Genomic DNA, 23,265 nt, shown 5'->3' on the forward strand with positions numbered 1-23,265 from the left:
AATATTTAGCTAAAGATATGGGACACTATATTTCAAACCAAAGTTGAGCATAGGCATGCATTTATTACCAACATATGTTTAGTTTCATTCAAATAACTATAGAAGCAATTAGACATTAATTAATTTTATTATGAATATGTAGAGCTAAAATTTGTAGACAATTAGATCATATTGATGAAGTAGTTTCATAACAGCCTATTTGTCTAAATAAACAATATTTATTGCAGAAAATCTTTTCAATGATTAAGGAAAGGAGAAATCTATGTGAATAAAATTTTGATACCACAAAAAATGATAGTATTTTAATTATACCTTTAATTTTTAATATTGTACATTTAGCTTATCAGATCATCATCACTGAAAGCATCTAATTGTTTCTAGTTTTTCAACAAACTCCAGAGGCAACATACTACAGTGAAAAGATTATTGGATTGAGTGCCAGCAATCTAGAGTGTGCAAATTTAGAGAAGACATTTAAATACTATAAGCTTATGTTTACTAATGTGAAGGACACAAAAAAGAATAATATTGTCTTATAGAATCTCATGAAAAAACAGATAAAATTATCCTCAAGGAACTTTATTCCCTCCTATTTTCCCCCACTCACCTAAGAAGTAAACCAGATAGATAGACTCCATATTTTGAGACTTTATGATACGATTTCAATTTTATTCTGGATATTCTAACAATTCTATTCCTATTTATGACTTGCTTTTCTAAGATTGAAAGGACTACAGCAGATAAGGTGATAGAATATCTCAGCTGTTCACACTGTGAGATTCACAATTGTACTAATAACTAGCTTTCTTTGAATACTTTATTAGTACCTAAATCCTGCCTCTGCCGCTGGCAGTGTGATCTTTGTGCTCTGGAGTCCTCCTGATAAAGGCTGAAAGAAAACTTTAAAGTAAGTATAAGCTCTGTAATTCTGTGAACTCCGCCAAGTTTTATTCTGCTTTGAAACTGCACCACCTCAGAAGTTTCTCAAAGAAGAGTAATTTTACCTTTGATCACAACAGATAAAGAACAAATTAAAGAAGTAGCAAGTTGCACTTGTCTACTGTCCACCGGGTTGGAATATGAGAAGACTAGAGCTGCTTGGCAGTTACTCCTCTTTCCCCATCTCAGATCCCTCACCCCTCTGGTCCTTTTCTCCCCCCCACCCCCCATCTCTCTTGGAGGCCTTATCATTTTCCAAAGTGTATTTATGCCTTTTCCTAACTTTGCAATATTTTCAACAGTGTACAAAAAAGACCGAGGAATATAAGTAGATCTTTGTTTACTGTCCAGGGTGGTATCTCAGAGTCCTGAATTCTAGAAGTTCCCAGATAATGTTTCTAGTCCTAGAATCACACTTTGGGTAGCAATGATTGGGATTATTCTGTACAATAAAGTAATCCTAAACCTAACACTTAAAGAAAAGTTAATCATAAAAAATAAATATTATATTTCAATTTTATTAAAAAAGTCATCTCTTTTTTATGACTTCTTCACAAATAAAATCAATTCTTTATTTCAAAGCTGAAATCTCTGGAAAGGTAATATATCATTCTTACAATTATTCTATTCTCTCATGACTTCTCTACATTATGATTTATACATTGTTTTTAAATTGGCAAAAAAATACACTATGATTTAAAATTTTAAATTTAGACAAGTTTAACATCACAATTTAATTTTGAAAACATAAACATATAGGATATTAAACTATTTATGTAATTTTTAAGATGATTGACTACTTTAAAAATAAACATTTCATAATATTTATGATGTATTATAAGCTTTTTCGTATGTTTTAGAAACAAAGTTTACATGACACGAAATATTACAGTGCCCTAAAAATACTTCAATACAACTTCAAGACATCCAAAATAGTAAATTTATAAAATCCATTTCTTTATCTTAGGTGAAGCTACTGTTTTTTAAAATTTTCTTTCAAAATCCCTTAGTATTCAATATTTTTGGTACTGATTGATAAAAATACAAACAAAAACATATGTGTAATTATCAGTAGTTATTTCAGAAATATAGTAATCTGAGTCATGACTCTAAAAGCCATTATCTACTGAAAAATTACAGAAAAGTAAAAGATTAAAAGTGGTATTCTGAAACTCAATACTGCTTCATCTTATTAAAAAATATGTACACTCATTCCCCTTTTCTTATAAATATATGCTAGATTTCTTTGTTTTTAGCACAAACCCAATAAAGTCTTGGGTTCTTGGTAAAAACTAAAGGGCAACAAGAACAATAAAGTTTTATTTAAAAATAATACTTTCAGGATTTCTTCTTTTGTGCATTTATCTGTACTTTTCCTCATAGAAGAGGTAAGGAGCTTAGGGTACAGGTTTACCCATGTGTATTATTGGAGGAAATATCTTCTAAAGTCTTAATATAAGTGTGATAATGATAGTTGAAGAGAAAAAAAATGGTGATTAGATAAAGAAAGTAAATAAAGTATTGAGAAGACAAGAGTCTCAATGGGACCTATTGGTGCAACACAAGAAAGATTCATGGTGTTTGTCTTTAATTATGTCCCAGAAGAAGAATAAATTTTAGCCAAAGAGTTTGGTAATAGTGTATAAATTTTAGGGCCAAAATTTAACCTTATGTAACCTGTTTCATATCACATAAGAAGTTTTCCTGATAATACCCTTAAGAAACTACAACATCAACAAATGAAAATGACATTAAAAAATTTTTAAAAATGAAGACCTTGTTAAAATATCAATAATACCAAAAACTAGATTGGTTTTTAAATGTTACTCTTGCTGAATATTTTAAACTTTCATAGAACACTGCATTTGTATAATTTGTTTACCTCTATTGTATTATTTATCTTGTAAGAATAAAGTTTACTTCCTATCTTAAATAAGTCACCTACCATTTAATAGTGTGGAAAATGTAACACAGAAGACCAATTCATTTTGTTAAGCAAAGAAAACTGAAAGAAATTAAGCTATTCCAAGGCAGCTTTCTTACACACAGGACACAATATTTCTTTTTTATTAGCTCCATCTGATGGTTGATCTGGTTTTTACACACTGTCTGGTTGTAATTTCCCAACAGTAATTTTGTTTTCTCTCTCTCTTCTCTCACAAAGATGTGCTATATTGAAAAGATGCTGCTTAGCTGATTAGGTACCTAATTAGATTATTGAATTTTTCAAAGTATTTACTATTATAAAAAGCGTTTGTGCTAATCTTGTCAGCTTTTTTCTTTTTTACCTTTAAGTTGAGAAGCATAAATATCACAGATTACAACAGTACAATATTTAAAATTTGAAAATATGATAATATTGTTGATATTGTCCTTTATGCACATCTGCATACATACCTCTCAGATAAGCATAACTGGCTCCTTGCCTAATTTATGTAGAGCATATATATGTGATAACACATGTTAAGCACATAAAAATGACTTCGTCTTGCTTATATTTTATACTTATGAACTAGTTTTGCAAATTCCATTTATATGATATGCATCCTAATGTTATTAGATATGAGCATGCATGCTTGAAAATGCAGTTCTTCCAATTCGGAAACATATAACTTAGGATTTAAATGTATTTGAAATATATAACTGAGTTTAAGCATTAAAAATTAAGTAAATTAAAGAAAATACTATACCTCAGCATCATATTCCCATAACTGATTTCCTCTCATATGGTGACATTTTAACATAATTACAGGTCCATTGAGTCTAGAAACATCCAAGCACAAGTCATCGGTTCGGATTTCTTTGTCAGCGGTATAAGAAAATACCTGAAAATATAAAATTCAGCTAATAAAATAATATCTTAAAAACAAACAAACAGAAATGACTGTATAGAGGATTGATTTGTGGAAGCTTTCATATCAGATAAACTTTTGTTTTCAAGTGATCTCTGCGGTGTGATCTTGAGAAAGCTAATTCATCTCTCTGAGTCTTTTTCCTCAACTACAAAACAGGGACACTATTATCTGTTTTATAAGTTTTTTGTGAAGCCTCAATTTAACAAACTAAATTATGAAATGTTGTTATTTGCTGGCCCTGTATTTCCTGCGCTATACTTGCCTTATAAAGTTCACAACAGGTTCAATAAAATAAAGTTTATAAATGGCATGAAGCTCAATAAAGGGCCATCCTTGTTCCCACCACCAGGAGACCAGTTTCCCATTTTAGAAACAGATATTTTTCATAAAGAAGTTAAAATTTTTCTTTCCATAAATTTCCTTTAATATTGTCAGTGGGGTTATAAAGGGTGTAGAATTATCTTCTCTAGAGATCTCATTAAAGGCAGGCTCTATGCTTATTTTCTCATATGGTTTTGGCTGGACTTGACTATAATTCTTCTCAAAACATCCAAGAAATGTCAAGGTGGATTGTAGACTCACCGTTAGATAATTCAAACTGGTACTATATAACCTTTAGTACTTTGTTCTTGGTATGAATAATTTATTTATAACATTGATTATTAAAGTTTCATGAGAGTTATTAAGTACATAATTATAAAAGTTGTTTTCTTCCATTAGCTATGGTAACTACTATTTTTTCCTTGCGATGTCAAGAGGGAGTGTAATGAGGAAGACCGTGATCTTGGGGTCTTCCAAAGTAGTCTGATGAAAATGGAGGAAGTCCACTCTACAAATCACTTATAAACTCTGAAGCCCTAGTCTTCAAGCTGAGCAAGTTAGTCTTGAAAGTTTTGCTGTTACAGCACTGCTACTCAGGGTTTTTCTGAAAATCACAGGCAGTCATAAGAGGAAGATGGAGTCAGTGATGGAATCCAAGTACCTCTTAAGTCAACATCTTAAAATGAAAACCTTCACAAAGGTAATACATTCTGCTCAACAATATAAAAATTGAAAAATATATGAAGTTTCTATAACAACTATATAAAATATATTATAGACTTCATGGGATGAAATTCAGAAAAAAATTTCTATTTTTAATATTTTTTAATGCTCATACTTTTAATGGAAAGTACAAGTAACCAAAATAAGAATAAAAGAAACATCAATCAAAGATAAGTATTTTGTATTCTTCCCAAACATGGTTAGTATTTTTTTAATAGAATTACAGTAGTTCCCCCTTATTTGCTTTCTGCGGTTTTAGTTACCTGCGGTCAACTGCAGTCAGAAAATACTAAATAGAAAATTCCAGAAAAAAACAATTCATAAATTCCAAATTGCATGCCTTCTGAGTAGCATGATGAAAACACGAGTTTCCCCACTGTGTCCTGCCCGGGATGTGAATTACGGCTTTGTCCAGCTTATCTATGCTGTGCACGCTCCTTCAGCACTTAGTAGCCCTCTTAGTTATCAAATCCTCTGTCACTGTATTGCTATGCTACTGTTTAAGTAACCCTTATTTTATTGTTATAATTGTTCTATTTTATTAGGTATTGATGTTAATCTCTTATTGTGCCTAGTTCATAAACTTTATCATAGGCATATATATGAATAGGAAGAAAACAGAATATATATGCTTGAGTACAATCCATAGTTTCAAGCATCCACTGGGGGTCTTGCAAGATATCCACAGTGGATAAGGAGAGACTAGTATAGAAATATATTTAATTAAATAACTGAATCTGGTAGTAAACCTTAATCCAAGAAAAAAAATTTCTAGAGAAATTTATTTTGCCCATTATATGATTATTTCAATGTGAAGAATAATTTTCCACTATGAAAGTACAGATGCCAATGTAAATTGAGACACCAAATCATCCACATTTGCCATTAATTTTGTATGATGAATATGATCATTGCTTTAGCATTAATTCTCCTCGAGTTTCTTATGATAGTTTGGAAATTTTACCTGTTGAAAGTTTAGAGAGCAGTTTATCATGTTCTTTGTTCCTCAATTTCTAATTTTAATTCCTTTTTTTAGTCAGTTAGTAGGTATCTTAAGTAATTTACATTCAAGGAATTTATATTTGTAGAATAATTTTAGGTACACATACATATATATACACACATGTATATTATATCTGCAATTATCTTTCTTTTACCTTTGCACTTGAAAAAATTTAATTGATATTAAAATGACTAGCTCACAGATTTATTTTTTGAAAAATATCCGTAGACAATGCTTTCGTTATTTTCTGACATTAATGTAAAATCAGGATTACTTTGTTTTGTTTACCTGAGAATCTCATTTTTATGCTTGAGTGTTTCTAGGATTTTTTTTATTCTATATAATAATAAAAGATTCATGTCAGTATATGTATGTCTTTCTTGATTTTATCTAGTTATTAAGTTTGATCTCAATTATTTATCTTTTATATCTATCTTCTTTTTCATGGAATTCATTTTGGGATAAACTGTAAACTTGTATACAAAATACTTTGTAGATATCCAGGTACACAGATGCATTCAGTAACTGATATTTTGTGTTATTATCCCAGTCTTGGAGCTAATCCTAGGTTGTGGCCTTCTCTATGGATTCCTACCTTGATAATAAATCCCGTAGCCAAAGAATTTTAGGACAGGAACCCAGCACACCCCACTCTTGCTAGTGTGTGCCTACCCCTTAGCCACCCCACACAGTCCTGAGGTGGGTCTTCAATGCCTGATGACAGACCTCCCTGACACTTTCAGCACAGTACCACCTCCATATATTGTCGACCTCTAGAGTCACTTCTGAGTTCCCTGTAACTTTGAAGACAGCCTCACATTTCTTTTTAGTTTCCCTAGGAAGCAGCTGCTCCCTATCGCTAATGCCTGTTGCCTGTGTCAATATCCCAAATAGATTCTCTCAGTTGGGATGTGTAATTGTTAGTAGAATATCCGCCCAGTCTCTTCTCCTGCTGTAGTTAAAAGCTTTATTCCTAGTTGTAAGGTAAAATAAAATATTTCAAACCTGAACACAATGAAACACATTAACTTAAACTATAACATATGTTGATGGCTTTATGAGATTGATTCCTTCATTAGTGAAGTCCGATTATACGTTCTTTTACAAAAATTGGAAATTATTTCTCCCTTTTAGTTACCAAATTGCTTTATCAGTGGTTACTACTACTTATTCTTAGTAAATCAGAATTATTACACGAATACTAGATTTAGCATTTATTTTCAGTTGTTCCAATGCCAGATTCACCCTAATGACTATTGATTAAATCGATGTTCAATCACTTTAAGCTAAAGTGACTAGAAGCAGAGTGAAATAATATCTGTGTCCTTCCATCCACTATGAAAGAGGAAAAAGAACATTAATTGAGCACTATCTGTGTTAAAAACCACATGTGATATGATTCATATATATTATATTACATAAATTTGCCCCTTTGTTACATTGCAGTTATGTTTCTATCTCTGTAAATTTATACCAACTTACATTATTGCAAAACATAAGTATTTTGTGAACTATATGGATGCAATAGTTTATGGTGCTCTGAAAATGTTTTCTACCTAATCATATTTGTTTAAACACATAAAATTATGAACTATCTAGCATTACATATCTTTCTTTATAGCTAGCTCTATGACCACTAAAGACACCATTTTTACTGAATTATTTTAAGTTCTACTATCTTATCTTAGAAGAAGTAATAGGTCCTTTGTTCCACTTTGTGGGCCCTGTTAATTATTATGCCTTCCGAAACTACTTTGATCACTATAACAACTCAGTTTTTATTATCTCCTGTTGTATTAGTCTGCTAGGGCTGCCATAACAAAGTACTACAGATTAGTTGGCATAAACAACAGACATTTCTTTCCTCAGAGTATTGGAGGCTAAAGTACAAGATTAAGGTATTAACAGGATTGGTTTTTCTATGGATCTCCTTCCTTGGCGTATAGATGGCCATTTTTTCTCTGTGTCTTCACAAGGTCTTCCCTCTGTGCTTTCTGTGTCATGATAATTTTTTATAGAGACAATCATCCTATTAGATTAGGGCCCATTTTATCTCATTCTACTTTAATTACATCTTAAAGACACTATCTCCAAGTATAGTCATATTCTGAGTCATTGAAATTAGGACTTCAATGTACATAATTTGGGAGGGGATGAGGAGGGACATAATTCAGCTCATAATACCTAGAAACCCTTTAAAATGTATTGAAAGAGATAATGCATCTCTTTCTACTCCTTGAAGAAACTATAAGGTATATGATTTTTCTGCTTACTTGTCTAGGTCTCCTGAAGATTCAATTCAGAAATTAGAATGGTCTGTTTAATATTATCAGTTGAAACTCCAAATGACATGTAATAGCAAATCTCTTTTCTACTGTGGGCTGCTTTAGGTTGGAAGTTTACAATGGGATAGAGCAGTTCTGACTTTCTATTTCACTGTCTTAAGTTTTTTTTTTTTTTTCTTTCTCACTTTCCTTGCCCACTCCCAAATTATCCCAGGCTGCTAATTAGTTTTTGATTCTTTCAGGGTGGTAAAATACAAGAGAGGTCCTACCTGAACTGGGTCTTTAAAACTCTTTCCTGTTCTCTGGCCAGGCAGAGATTTAAAGCTCCCTCTCCTGAGTGTTTTGGTTCTTCAGTGATTCCCATCACTAAGCTCCTCTCATTGAAGTGCTAACTAAGAGGAAAATACGTATTTTATAAGTGGGCCACTTTTTGTGACTTGATCAACTCAGAAAGGCAAGCTGACCCAGGCAGTGCGGTCACTTCGATTTAGTTGTCACGGGCCAGCTTTACCATGCGTGAGTCAAGTCACAGTCTGCCAAACTCCTCAAGGGTAAGAGGCACAGAACAAGCTCTCAAAGTGGTGTCTTACATAATTTGCAGGGCCCAGTGCAAAATGAAAATGTAGGACATATTGTTCAAAAATTATTAAGACTTTCAAAAGTATAGGCCCCAGTTCAACTGCATAGGTTGCACACCCATGAAGCTGCCCTGCCTTGAGTCTCTTCTCAGTAGCTTTGTCACTGGAAGCTAGAATCTCAGTCCTTTCCCTCTAGAGGGAGGGCAACTTTAGAAAACTTTACAATATTCTCCACCTTCTGACATCTCCTGTCATGGGTTGAATTGTGTGCCCACAGAAGATTTTCTTAAAGTCCTAAGCCCTAGTACCTCAGAATGTGAACCTGTTTGGAAATAGCATCATTACAGATGTGATTAGTTAAGTTACTCTGAGGTGAAACTGGAGTAGGGCTGGTCCTTAATCCAAAATGACTGGTGTCTTTATAATAAGACAGACACATATGGAGAGAAAGGGCCCTGTGACAACAAAGGTAGGAATTGGAGCGACACATTTATAAGCCATGAGATTGCTGGCAAACACCAGAAGCTAGAAGAAGCAAGGAATGATTCTCCCTTACAAGTTTTGTGCCCTTCTGAGAGCTTGATTTCAGACTTGTAGCCTCAAAAATTGTGAGACAATAAGTTTCCATTGTTTTAAACCATCCAGTTTGTGATAGTTTGCTACGGCAGACCTGGGAAATGAATACAGCTTCTTTCATTCTTTATACTGGCTGAAGGGTCTAAGAGTCACTAATTCCCAAATTGTCATTGCAAATTTTGCCATAGAGAAGTCTGATTTTATATTTAATACCTATTGCATCTTGGTGTCTGGACTGAAAATTGTAACATCCAGTTATACTTTCCAAAAGCATCAGATTAATCATTTTATAATCATTTTTCTATTTAATTATGTCTTCATAAAATGGTTCTCTGATGTAACTAGGTGGTTTATCTGCTTTTATGCATACTTTATAGAAATAGGATTGATTTCTCTCCAAATTGATATACTCATATGAGTTTAGGAATAATCCTCAACATATGAAGGATGATAGCCACTTCCAATCTTAATTCCTTTTAACCTTAATATTTCTTTCACAGATGGTAAGGATTTTCATGATTTTACCTATGTATATGGTTTGTTCTAGCTTTTTCATTTTGGGAAGTATGTCTAAGGGCATTTTATAATGCTGTAAATATCTATAATTAAAACATTTAAACAATTTTCAAGGACTGTTGTGAGAAAGATCTTATAAAATATTTTGAATTTATTTAATGCTTTATTTCACTCAATGAAAGATTGTGTCTATACATTCCTTTAAATGTCGCATCATGCTTACAATCCTAACATTGTATAGTTACTTCTTTAAAAATACGATTTTATCTTTACCCCTTTGAAAAACTGCAAGCAAATTTTTGCTCAGATTAGTAGTGTAAGCAGCTGCTCGCACGTTGTTCAAGCTGTGCAAGTTTCAAAGCTAGTTAGTTCACTCTTCGGTGTTATTGGGACCTGTACCAATCCTTCTTCAGCAAGGGCTCAGGAGCTAAACGCCCTCTGCTGGCTCTGTCTTGCCACAGGATTTCGTTTCTTTCATCCTTAAAGAAATATTTTGCAAAAATATATATTTATATTTTAATTCTTATATATTTACATTATATTTATATATAATATGGGTATGTTTAAATGGTTTACACATGTATTTGATTCAGCTTTATTATATAGGTTGCGATTTCCCTAGATTTAGTTTTGAATTTATAAAATACTTGTCCTGTTGAGTGCCTCAGGACAATATTTTCTATGAAAGTTCACAATTTGAAGGGACTCTATCACTTATGCCAATTGCTTCACTACCTAGATGAAGAAACCAAGGCCAACAAATTTACAGAATTCACCCAATTTTCCTGAGCTATTTAGTAACAAAGGTCTCTCTGGATCCCAAGCTCATTGTCAATTTTCTTTTACTTGACTGTACTGCCCTAAAACACCCATCACTTAGTAATTTTGGAGCTTTGGGCCCTCTAGGGGATTACTTTAGATATTTGAAGTGCAGTTAATCTGAGAAATCTGTTAACAGCTATCCAGAAGGATAAATTATAAGGAAATAAACACATACTCTTAGGTTTTCTCCCCCATTCTATAAAAATATCCCAGGAAAATTTATATTACAATAACAATAAAAATTTTTAGCAACAAAAATTAGACCTTTAGCAATGTGATTTACTTTTCAAAAAGTTCTCTCTTACTATTATGTCACACCATGCTGAAATTAGAACAAGAAATTCATAGATGGAATTTCATTTATAATGGAGCTGCCGAGCAGAGACTTTTGTTCCCAAACAGGTCCTTTTTCTGTTTTATTTGATTTCAGGCTTCATCTATAGCCTGTTAACTTAGTGGTTTGTGTAGAAGAGGGTAAGAAGCAGGTAGCTTTTAGCTGTGTATTCTTAACTTTCATTACGTGTCTAGGTGATATCTATGGTCTTTTACAGTTTTCATGCTCTAAAATTCTGTTATTAAAAACAGGATGTGGAAGACACTCTCACATTCAATATTCCCATCCTGCCCTCAACATAATCTGTGAAGCATCAACTCTTTCCCCTTTCACTTTAATATAACTGTAACAATCTGTAACAATCTAATATTTTCTAATCTGTGCTCAGCAGTCATCTCATTCTGACCTGGTATGTGCTGATGACATCACTAGGACTATCCTTTCCATTCCACTTTGCCCAGAAAAAGACTACCCTCTTTAATGTCTTAGTACATTCTTTATTTTCTTCATGTAGCACTTTGTAACTACTCTTACCTACAGAGCTTATCTGCATTGAGTTGTAAGTATGACATCATTTGTGTATATATAAGAGCAGGACAGCACTAAAATAGCGGATTTTGAAAAATGATAGACCTAGATTTGAGACTTTCTGCCACAACCCATCGGAACAGATTTACTGTGAGGCTTTGTCAAAATCTTAGTTTCCTCATCTAAAAAAAGGAATAAAGATTATTTCCTATTTCCTGGGCTATTTCAGAGGTTGAATAAGGTAATTCATGTAAACTCTAAACACAGTAGTTGCCCTAAGTAACGTCTAAGTATTAGTTATTATCTCTGCAAAATCTAGACATATAAGCAACATTTATTATATTGTTTCATCTTTTATTTTTTAAAACTTGCTATCCCAAAACCATGCTAAGGATATATTTTCAACACCTATGGAAACAATTCTAGAAAAAAAGAGTATATGCCCAATAATTACTTACTGAATTGAATGAAAATAATTTGTCTTTGGAATACTTTGGTTCACTTTGTGGAAAACAGAGCAAGAGAGTAAGATAATATAATAAGCAGGATGCACTAACAATAATAAAACGTGATTGATGTTTCTATTTTCTTTCTATTTCATTGTTAGATCTTCCCATTTATGCACTACTCATGTTAAAGGTTAACTAGGTTTAATACTTCACTCTGCCTTGAAGGATTTTAAAGGAAGTCTACAATTCAAGAAATCTAATATATAAACATTGCACTCTAGATACTCATATTTTATTATTGTAGTACTGAATAAAAATTTAAAATTTAAGCTCAGTCAGAATCTCTACCAAAAGATACCCCACTAGGCATTTAAATGCTTCGGATGTTGCTTTTTATGTGACTACAGTAGAATTCTCAGATGGCCCCAACTTTCCTGTCCCCTGGTGTACATGCCCTGTAAAAGCATCCTTCCTTTGAATGTGGATAAGACTTTAACTATGACAGGAAAATCACTCCATGATTACATTATGTTATATAAGACTTCACATTAGCCAACACAAGAGAGAGATTTTCCTACTGGTTTTGAAGATGCAAACTGCCATGTTTTAAAGGCCATGTAGCAGGAAAACAAGGGTAGCCCCTAACTACTGAGAGTAACCACTGGCAGAAAGCCAGAAAAAAAATCACCACAAAACAAAAGGATGAGATCTTAGTCCATCTACTGCAAGGAACTGAAATTGGCCAATAGCCAGAAAGCTTGGAAGAGGACTCTGACCCTCCAGTGAAATTACATCTCCAGCCAACACCTTGATTTTAGGTTGAATGTTTCAGGCTTTATCCAAACTACATAGGCCCTTCAAGAAACTCTGAATTCGATACACAAACATCTAAGTGAGCACCAACATTTCTATAAGAGTGTCCTCCACTATTCCAGCTTGCCTTGAATTTAGTTCTTAATATTCTCAATATAATAATTTTCTTTTACAAATTATCTTTCTCTTGATGGTATTGCCTGATATGTTTTCCTCTGGTTATATCATTCCTTAAATATTTATTTTCTGAAGAAGTGTCCCTCACATGCATAAATTGCAAGGGCGGAAAAGTGAATTCTTAGATAGGGTATTCTCTTTTAACCATGGGCAATGTAATACATACTTTCCCTTCATCACTACCCCATTGGTTCATACATGGAACAGCAAAACATTTGAGTTTTGAGGTTCTTACTGATTTATGCCTGTGAATGTAAAATAGAAATAGCAGTAATAATATATATAACAAACATGACATTTTTATAAATTATTATATTTGTTTTAGTGTTTGTTTTATTATCTGCAAATTAACTTTGTACCATCTTTTTTGAATGTATCTTTACTGCTATGTTGGTAATATTTCATATCTTACAAGGTTTTCACTTACACTATATCATTAGCACTTCCTAAAACTCTGGTATATGGTATGTGATAATTAGAAAAAAATAATTTTATGTATATATATCAAAAGGCAAAATATAATGTCCCAGATGGCACAAAGATGCTGTTCTTGTGTGTCAGTTTTAAATGCTTCTGACCTGTAAAAGTCAACTACTCTTTAGTTTAAATTAGACATAATTAAAATATTTAATCTTTACTTTATTACCACTACATTTGCACCAGATGGAATTAATGCTAAGTTTTTAGCTGGTTTCAAGCTTAAAGAAATTCTGTTTGCTTATGGCATTCATCATTGCTGCAAACTAAGATCAGGCTCTGTTTGGTTTGGCTTCCTCCAAAAGCTGACATTGAGATAAGGATTCAAGTACAAGTAGTTCATCAGGTAGATGATCCCAGGACAGACCAGCAGAAGAGTAGGGAAGGGAAAGCAGCCAACAAAGGGTATCTGGGTTACATTGTGGGTAACTGGAGCTTAATCCTGTTGAGGATCTCTGATAACCAGTATAGGACAAGCACCTCAGAGTCAATCTCCTCCAAGGATGAAGGAGCTGAGATAATTATATACCACCTGCCCTCAGCTTTTGCTTAAGATGTGCTTCTGGGGAGTAGAACTGATTCATTCCCCAGGAGTAACCAGGTGAGCAAAGTAGCCTATGGCAGTGAAAAGAAACAGAGGTTCTAGCTCAGGCAAAGAAACAGCTTCTAGCTTTTAGATGCTAGGCTGGAAGCAAGTGGAAGGAAAGAAGTTAAACATGTTGGGAGTACCTGCTGTGTGTTCAGCAAAATATCATTCATTTAAAATATATTGTATTAAATATGATACAGCACATATCATATACTATATATTTCTTCAATAACTTTTCAAGGTATTCAAGATGAGCATTATTATTCCTTTTTTAAAAATGAGGAATATGAGGCTTGAAATAATTTCCCCAAAGTCACTTATTTTCCAAATGGGAGAACTCATCTTTGAACCACAGTCTATCAGTCTTCAGTCGCATGCTCTTTTCACACACTTTTCACATACCCTTTTTCACACTAGCATTTTGCTTTCTAGTGATAATTAAAAAAATAAAAAATAAACTCCAAACTTTATTCAAATTTTATTAGTTTTTCCCTAATATTCCATATGATCCTGTGTTCATTTTATACAGAATACCATCTAGATTACCACATCACATTTAGTTGTCATATATCTTTAACCTTCTTTTTGAAGACTTTGATTGTTTTGAATAGCAGTGGTTAGGTAATGTCCCTCAGTTATCTAATGCCTATCTAATGGTTAGATTGGGGTTATAGGTTTTTGGGAGGAAGACTACAAAGGCGGAATGTCATTCTTATCATGTCATATCCAGGGTGCCCAGTATTAACATGACTCACCATTTAGAACTTTGATCACTCATCCAAGGTAGCGCTTGTGTTTATTCACTGTAAAGTCACCACACCAGTCTACTTTTTGGAAGCAAGTCAATAAGCACAGCCCACACACATTGGGGGAAAGAGAGAAAAGTTCCGCCTCTGGAATGCAGATCACCTCCATAAATTATTTGGAATTCTCCTGTACAGGACATCTCAGAGATCCATTTGAACACGTCTTAACTTCAGTCTAAAATTAGTCACCATGTCTTTATATAAGACTTACAATTTATTCAAATTCCTGTAATAAAAGGTAAATCTAGTAATGGGCTACTTGTTTCATTCACTTAATGAAGAAAAGCTCTCTTTTGTAGGTGGATTGTAATGTGACTATTTCTGCCACCTAGAAGTAGGACCATCTCTTAGCAATATGTAAGCTGAGGATTGAACACCGGCAACTGTGACCTTAAAAGACCACTTTGATCATTCCCTGGTGTTACAGTGACCATAATATGCAACTCTGAATTTGCTGGATGTTGTATTTTTGGAAAAAACAAAAGTGCCTCTTAAAACAAAAATACACCAATTTCTGCATATTCCAGCCAGATGCACATATTTTACTTCTTTTAAATAAATTTTTAAAAACCCCAAATTTATGTAGAAAGTTAGCAACTAGAGAGTTGGAGTAGAAATATGCATATCTGGTAGGTTTTCATTAGAAGACTAAGATTCTTTATTAGAAATTAGAATGCATGGCGACTGTTTCCATGGTAACTTACTGGGGCCTTTTTTTCCTTTAATGGAAAGGTATCATTTCTGTACATACCACATGTAGCTTCTTGCTCTGTATTGGATCAAGTCCTTTGATAACAGAATAAAAGAAATGAACTGAATAAAACTTCTATACTTCTGTCCCTGCTTGTGGTGAAATTATGTTTGGGCACTAAATAACAAGAATAAAAAGCCCTTTTCATTTTGACTGTATTCATTCACCATGCCATTTTTAATAACAAAAGTGCATGTCCAAGTATTTTCATGGGGTTGTATTGGAAATAGGTTACAAGCTATCCTTTGACAACCTTTGCAGCCTGAATGCTCTCTGTTCCTCTTGTCCTCTCAAATCAAAATCCCTTGCTTGACATTTACATTCTATTATAAGCTTAAGTCCTCTACATGTAAAACTTAATTTTCCACTCTCCCAAGTCCAGGCCTGACACTCCATTCGGGTCTATATCCTCGCTGTCCCTGCACACTCTCCATTCTCTGTGCACACTGACAGCTTTGTGAAGTCTCTTAGAACCACTCCTGTCCTTATGAGACTTTATTCTGAATGCCTTCTATATAGCAGTATAAACATTCTTTGTTTCAAGAATCATTGTTTTATATTCCCATTGAGATTGAGCATAAGGGATTGTGTTCCTATTTACTTGTTTATATTTCATCTTGTTAAAAAGTGAAAGTGGAATTAAACAGAATTTTATGTGAATACAATAGATAAAAAATAAATGAGAAAAAACCCATCCACATAAACAATGATAACGTAATAGAATCTAAGAATGAGGCTAATATAAATAATTGTCAATAATATTCTATGTTATTAATTTTCTCTGTAAGGGCAATGTTTTCATTGTAAAGAAAAAGAAAAGAAAAGAAAAAAAAGGAAAACTGCTTCTCAGGAGACAAACAACTCTCCCTCATATCCAGTAAAATAGGAAATTCTCTTAGGAATACTCATGGGAAGAACTATGCCCTATAATGAACAGCATCATCATCAACTTTATTATACAAAAAAAAAAAAAAGAGTTTTAGTTTTAAGTATATTCGTGTATTTGTCTTGGTGCCCATATATTACTGGGTACATCTATGGTGTTCAATGAATTCTTGATTAATAAGGTTTTTGTTTGTTTGTTTGTTTGTTTGTTTGTTTGTTTTAATGCATTAGTTTTTGGTTGCCTGGTAGATTGCTCAAATTTTTCATATTGTTCTGAGACATTTTTTAAAACCATTTGTTTTTTATTTTTTTATTTTTTTTTCTAAATTCAAGCTTTTTAAATTCATGACCCCTGTCCCTGGACCAGATTTCACAAATCATCTGGATTTTGCTTATTTAACAAAAGAGATTAAGAACTGACAAACCATATCAATTTATAGTATTAGACACTGAAGGCCAGAAAGGACAAAGGACTTTTATAAAGCCACAACTATGGACTGAATGTGGGTGCCCCCTCCCCATTTCATATGTTGAACCCTAACTGCTGCAAGATGGTATTTGGAGGTGAGGTCTTTGGGAAGTAATTAGATTTTGATGAGGTCATGAATATGAGGCCCCCATAATGAGATTAGTGCCTTAGTAAAAAAAAAAGAGGCCAGAGATTATTCTCTCTTCCTCTCAGCCCTGTGAAGAATTCTCCATAAGATAGGAGAAAAGCACTTCAATCTTCTGAACCTCAAAAGAATTGAGGTTCAGAAGATTGAAAAAGTACTGAGGAGAAAAGTTCTACTGGAACTAAATAGTTTAATAGAGACAAGCCTATATCTTCATTAAGTTAGCAGAAACCTTGGAATCCATCTCTAAGTAACAGGGGCTTCAGATGGGATAAACTGGTGGGCTGAGGGAGCAGATTAATGCTGCTAATAGCAAAACATTTTTGTTGTAGTAGATTTATTGGTAAACAGGATACTCTTCTCAGTAAGAAAATTTTTTAGTGGTGTAAGAGAGGTACATATGTGTGTGAGCATGAGTGTGTGTTGGGGTTTTATTAAATTAGGATATTATTACACTTTCTGCTTTATGAGAATATGTGATATTTTACTTTATAAGGGAGGTTTTTCAAAACATTCTGGGAATCCCATTAATAAAATGAATACAAATTTATATGAATTTTCGTAAAGAGCTTAAAGTTTTAAAATTTAAGCCTTATAGACATTTAATATACAGATATTTAGATCATGGACTGATATGATGATATACTATAATTGATTAATCAATAGAATACATATTTCTTTCCTACCATGTGCACTGATGTCTTTGATATTATTATCATTTCTTCCTAAGATGCCTTCTTAGAGACTGCTGTTTCCTCCAAGTTTAGTTTGATATCCCCCTTGTTGTTCATATAGCCTCTTTATCCATTTATTGCTTTCTTCATCAGCAGTCACGGTAGACATTTTTATTATCTTAACACCAGGAATATTTGACTTTTTTTGAAGCTGGTTTGTTTTTACATTATTGACACAATGAATTACAGAACCAATTTTATGCTTACATCTAGAAAGCTTGGAGCAATTATTTAAATGAATGTGGGACTTCAGGGAATTAATTTTAAATACTTTACAGTAAAATAGTAAAAGTACTTTCTAGGTTGACTTGCATTACCGATTTTTCTGTAACTCTTAAAAAAATGTTGTATGTGATAGACATTAACTATCATTTTTCAGAAATACATAAAGTTAGACTGTACAACATTCAGAATAAGAGACAGATCTAAGAAACAGCCAATATTAAGGCTCAGTTCTTAGGAAACGTTAAGGAAAAAAATCTCACAATCTCCGAGTAACTCCTACCAGGGAATGAAAAGCATTAGAACACAACATGTTTGTCATTTCTTTCTATGCCAGGAAATACTCTGGCCTGGCAAAATTAGGTAGAATCAGATCATGGGATTAAGTTTCTACGAATTTTAATCAACTCTAAATTTAATAGATGTAATTTTAATACAAATAACAATGCAATTTATTTGAATTAATAAAGTGTTATTTGTGATTATACAGTTCTTGAATTAAAATTTGAAAAATAAAGCAGCTTAAAATAATTTTTAAAATTCTTGTGCAGAATTTATTAACTATTAACTGAAAGACATTATCTTATCATTTAATATTTTAAGAATTTACTTTTAGTCTTTTTATATTTTAAAATTTGTATTCATATAGGATTTAGAGCTCATTGAAAATTTAATTTATTATGATCACAAAAAGCCAAAACAAAATGAAATCTATAAAAATGAATTTTCTATAATTAAAAAAATCTGTAGAACCAGTAATTTAATGTCATTCTTTTCAGCTACCACGTCATTTCTTGAAGTAGCAAGATGAAATAACATGTTTCCAACATTGAGGAGGACTTAGTATCTTAAATCTCTTCTCCAAAGGGATATATTCTTTTTTAAAAATCTGTACCCATTTTTTAATTTTAAATTTAAAAGAGTTAGACATTTATACAATCCATGAAGTGATCCCCCGATTACTCTAGTGCCCATCTGGCACTACACACAACCATTACAGTAGTATTAACTATATACCCTATGTTATCCTCTAAATTCTCGTGGCTTTTCACAACTACTAATTTGTACTTCTTCATTCCTTCACTTTTTTCATCCAGTCCCCAAACCCCACTCCCCTCTGGAAGCACCAGTTTGTTCTCTGTATCTGTGAGTCTGCTTTTGTTTAGTTGGTTCATTTCTCTTGTTCCTTAGATTCCTTATATAAGTGAAATCATATGGTATTTGTCCTTCTCTGTCTGACTTATTTCATTCAGCATAATACCCTCTAGGTCCATCTATGTTGTTGCAAATGGTAAGATTTAGTTTTTTTTAATAACTGAGTAATATTCTGTTGTATATATGTACCATAACTTCTTTATCCAATGTCTGTTGATAGGCACTTAGGTTACTTCTATATCTTGGCTACTGTGAATAGCACTACTGTAAACATAGGGGTTCATAGATCTTTACGAACCAGTGTTTGGGTTTTCTTTGGATAAATATCCATAAGTGCAATTGCTGAGTCAAAAGATAGTTCTGTTTTTAATTTTTTGAGGAAAAAAGGGGTGTATTTCTTATAATTATACATGTGGTCAAATTTACTGCAAACCAGATAATCCAGAATAATCACCCTGCTTTGAGATCTCTAACTTAATTCTATTGCAAAGTTACTTTTTGCCATATAATGTAACATTCACAGGTTCTAAGGGTAAGAATGTGGACATCTTTGGGGGTCATTTTTTAGCCTACTATAGCTACAAACTAGCTAGGCATGTCTATAAGAACAATTTCATCCTCCAGGAAGATTTTCCTTGATGTGGTTTCCTAAAAATGTTGCAACTATTTTTGTGATAACAGCAGGTTCTTGAGTAACTTTGAAATTTTTGTATGATTTTTTTTTACTCATTTATTCTTATAATAAACACATTGCTGTAGGGGATAAAAAGGACAGTAACTAATTACTGCTTTCAAGAAAAGTTTACAATTTATTTTTGGAGCTATGATGAATAAACATACATAATTGAATGACAAAATAAGAGCTAAAAAACAAAAGAAATATTGAGAGATAGTATATAAGTAAAAAAACAAATGAGAAAAATTTTAAGTGTTATGAGTTCAGAAGAAGAAAATATCAATATGGATTGAAAAGCAGAAAAAGTACAATTCCACATGAAGAAGATTGAGTTTTGAAGTGGAACTAAGTAAACTATGTAAATTATGGACTATATAACTAGAATTTACCTAGTTAGAAAGTGCAGAAAGGTCATGCCAAATGGGTATAAGAAAAGGGAAGATATGATTTTTAAAAAGATCATAATAACAATTTTTAAAATGTCTTGTTAGGCTATATCTAACAAAGCTGATGGAGTTGAGAGTTTGTATAGGTGAGCAACAGAGATAAAATTAGAAAGGTAGGAAGTGGTCAGATCATACAGAACTTTGATTAGTACAGAATGTTAACTTTATCTTTTAAAAACTAGGAACTTTTAAAAGATGTTTTTGTTTTTCCAGCTTAGAGTAATATGTTGGAAGGAGTCCTCACTTCATTATTGAATGTGAGTAGAGTGAAGATGAAGACAGGCTGGAGCTATGGAAAAAGTATACTGAAAATTATTATAGTTATGAAACTGTTGAGGCAATCAAAGCCTAGACTGGGAAAGTAGAATTATTAATGTAAGAAAGGAAGAAATAGATAAAAATAACACATAGAAAGAATCCACAGGGTTTAGTGTCTAATTTGAGAAGGGCAGTAGGTAATGAAAGATAAGAGAAAAAAAAAAAACACAAAAGATGGATGAATAAAGAATTTAAGGCTTTGGACAAAAGATGTAATTATAGGCACACTGAGTTTGAGGCAGCATTTGCTCATTTAAGTATAAATGTGTATTAGTCAGTTTGAAACAACAGGTGGAAGATCAGGAACTGATATGACTTTGGAGCTTCCTTATACGTAAATTTGAGGGGATTGCTTTCCTAGGAAAATAAAATGTAAAGAATCAAGAATAAACAAAGTGGCACAAAAGTAATAGACTCTCTGACCTGTACATGGATCCCAAAGGCTTTGCTGACACTTTGACTAATCCCACAATAGCAGGACCTACTGAGGCTTAAAAAACTAATTCTTGGATTGATGGACTTGAGGATGGGGAGGGATCTCATGATCTCTGGAAAAACTGGGCCAATGTGAAATGTTTGTCTTTGGGTATTTTCTCCAACTAACACCGTATACTAACATCATCTAGAATGTCTATTACAGGTTAGGATAACCAGGTTTTGTTGGATAAATGATTGAACCCAGTTATCATTCCATCCTCAGTATATTCTGGTAGGTAGGAGCATGAGCCAATCAAAGACTAGAGAAATTCTCCTAGCCAAGCATTAATGAGATTGAAAGGTTCTTACAAAAATTCCTATTTCGTAGAAGTTATAATAATTATGTTCTCTTCTAGCTTGCATGTATGCAACTCATTTAAACATTTAATGAATGGTACATGTTCTTTCTTTCCGCATAAGCCATTTCATTTTGCTTGCAAATTTACTTTGTGAAATCCCTGGTGAGTTTTAATTCTATTATATAAGATACTAAAAGTGGATAAAATTAGTGTAAAAATGGTTTCTAAGTAATTATAGTACTTATAAAAATGCAAACTTAAAAATAAATACATATGTGTTGAATGAATGTATTCATTACAATCTGTGACTACACTAGAATGCATTACTAAAATAATTAAGCTTTCTCTAAGAGACGGACTGTAAGGAGGAGAGAAAGTATCTACTTACTCTCAAAAATTTGTAATACACCTGTCATGAGGTTAGATTTTTCTTAAGTATAAGTAATCACATTTTAGAGGAGGAATAGAAATTTGTAGGAAAATATAGGTAAGACCTAATGATGAAAAACAAATAAAATACAATACCCAGTTAGGGTTGGCCATGGTAATCACAATCCTGGAGACCATGGTTGGGAACCAATAAAAGTATAGAGAATAGTGAATATAAATTTGGTGTTGAGTCTGCCAAATTTAGGTTCAGACTGACTTTACCACCTCAATCATCTTACAAATCTCTCAGCTTTTCCATTAGATTCATGAGTAAAATCAGGATAACAACATTATGTACCTTCATAGACTGTTGTGAGAATCAAAGATGATGCATATTAAATGTTTATCTTAGTGCCTCTTCTTATTTTAGCACTTAGTCCTATTAAATTGGTAAAAAGAACGATTTGTCACTGTCTATTAAAAGCCTTATTCTGTTGTATAACCTGCGATCTATCAATTTACCTCTAGACATTATTTCTAAAGAAGTCAATATGATGCTTATCAGGTTTTAGCTACAAGAGTATTGAGCCCGGTCTATAACAATGGAAATTCAAAAATAACACTGTGTGTTAAATAATAACAGATTGATTAAATAAATTATAATTTATCCATTAAAAATTTGTTCTGTTTAAATTAAGAAGTTGCTGGCCAAAAGGTACCAAAAAGAACCTAATTTTGGGGGGATTTAAACATTGAGTATGTCTTAAGTTTGTGACTGGAGCAGTGTGTGGCCAATAGTGCAATTAGAGAAAACAGTATCAGTGAACTGTAGAGATATGAAAATATACAGAGTATGCAAGAAATAAAAGTTATCAGATATATTTCGAGAGCACAAGGAAGTATTAGAACATCAAGGAAGACTAGGCTGGAAAGCCAGATGGGAATAAAATTATAAGGGGTTTTGTATATCTTAACTATTCAATTTTTACTTCATTCTTTGGGTGGTGGATAATTATTGGAGATATTAATCAGATTTTAATTCTAATGTAGCATGTATAAAATATATAAATGGAATCCTATAAGATGTATGTGAATAATGAAGTGTTTTGACTACACAGAATAAAGAAGATATAGGCTAGGACAAAGATAGTAGCCCTACCTGTAAAGGGACTTAAAAGTAGGAGTTAAGGGGCTTTACTTTTGTAGAAATCTCAAGATTAGGTAACCAATCAAACTTCAAAAGTGAAGTGTCTATCTTGGGTTTCAGTTTTGGATGATTGTGTGAAAAGAAAGAAAATGAGTACATTTGGAAACGGTTGAGTTTGAGATGACTCTAGAGATTTCCCATCATTAACTTGCAATTGATTCCAGAGCTCAGGAAAGAGGCTGGGGATGAAGATATAAATGTGAGTCATTAGCATTGTAGGAGACATGAAAGTGCTTCTAGGAATCTATGTCATCTTTTCAGAAGTATAGAGAACACAATTCCCTAACTTCTAGTAACACACTTTCTGCCAGTAAATTGTAA

The 23,265-nt window shown here is 32.7% G+C and overlaps 1 protein-coding gene across 4 annotated transcripts in view; it reads right to left on the reverse strand.

Moving 5' to 3' along the window:
• GALNT13 (polypeptide N-acetylgalactosaminyltransferase 13) overlaps positions 1 to 23,265 on the reverse strand; it is a 448,686-nt gene that overhangs the window by 9,600 nt on the left and 415,821 nt on the right. For all 4 annotated transcript variants that reach the window (XM_011359276.1, XM_011359287.1, XM_023528655.1 and 1 more), the window contains one exon: positions 3,630 to 3,764. In XM_011359276.1, coding sequence (XP_011357578.1) covers positions 3,630 to 3,764 — 135 coding nt within the window. The remainder of the gene's footprint in view (positions 1 to 3,629; positions 3,765 to 23,265) is intronic.

The sequence above is a fragment of the Pteropus vampyrus genome, unplaced genomic scaffold, assembly GCF_000151845.1.
Source record: "Pteropus vampyrus isolate Shadow unplaced genomic scaffold, Pvam_2.0 Scaffold2, whole genome shotgun sequence".
In the NCBI taxonomy this organism is placed as follows: domain Eukaryota; kingdom Metazoa; phylum Chordata; class Mammalia; order Chiroptera; family Pteropodidae; genus Pteropus; species Pteropus vampyrus.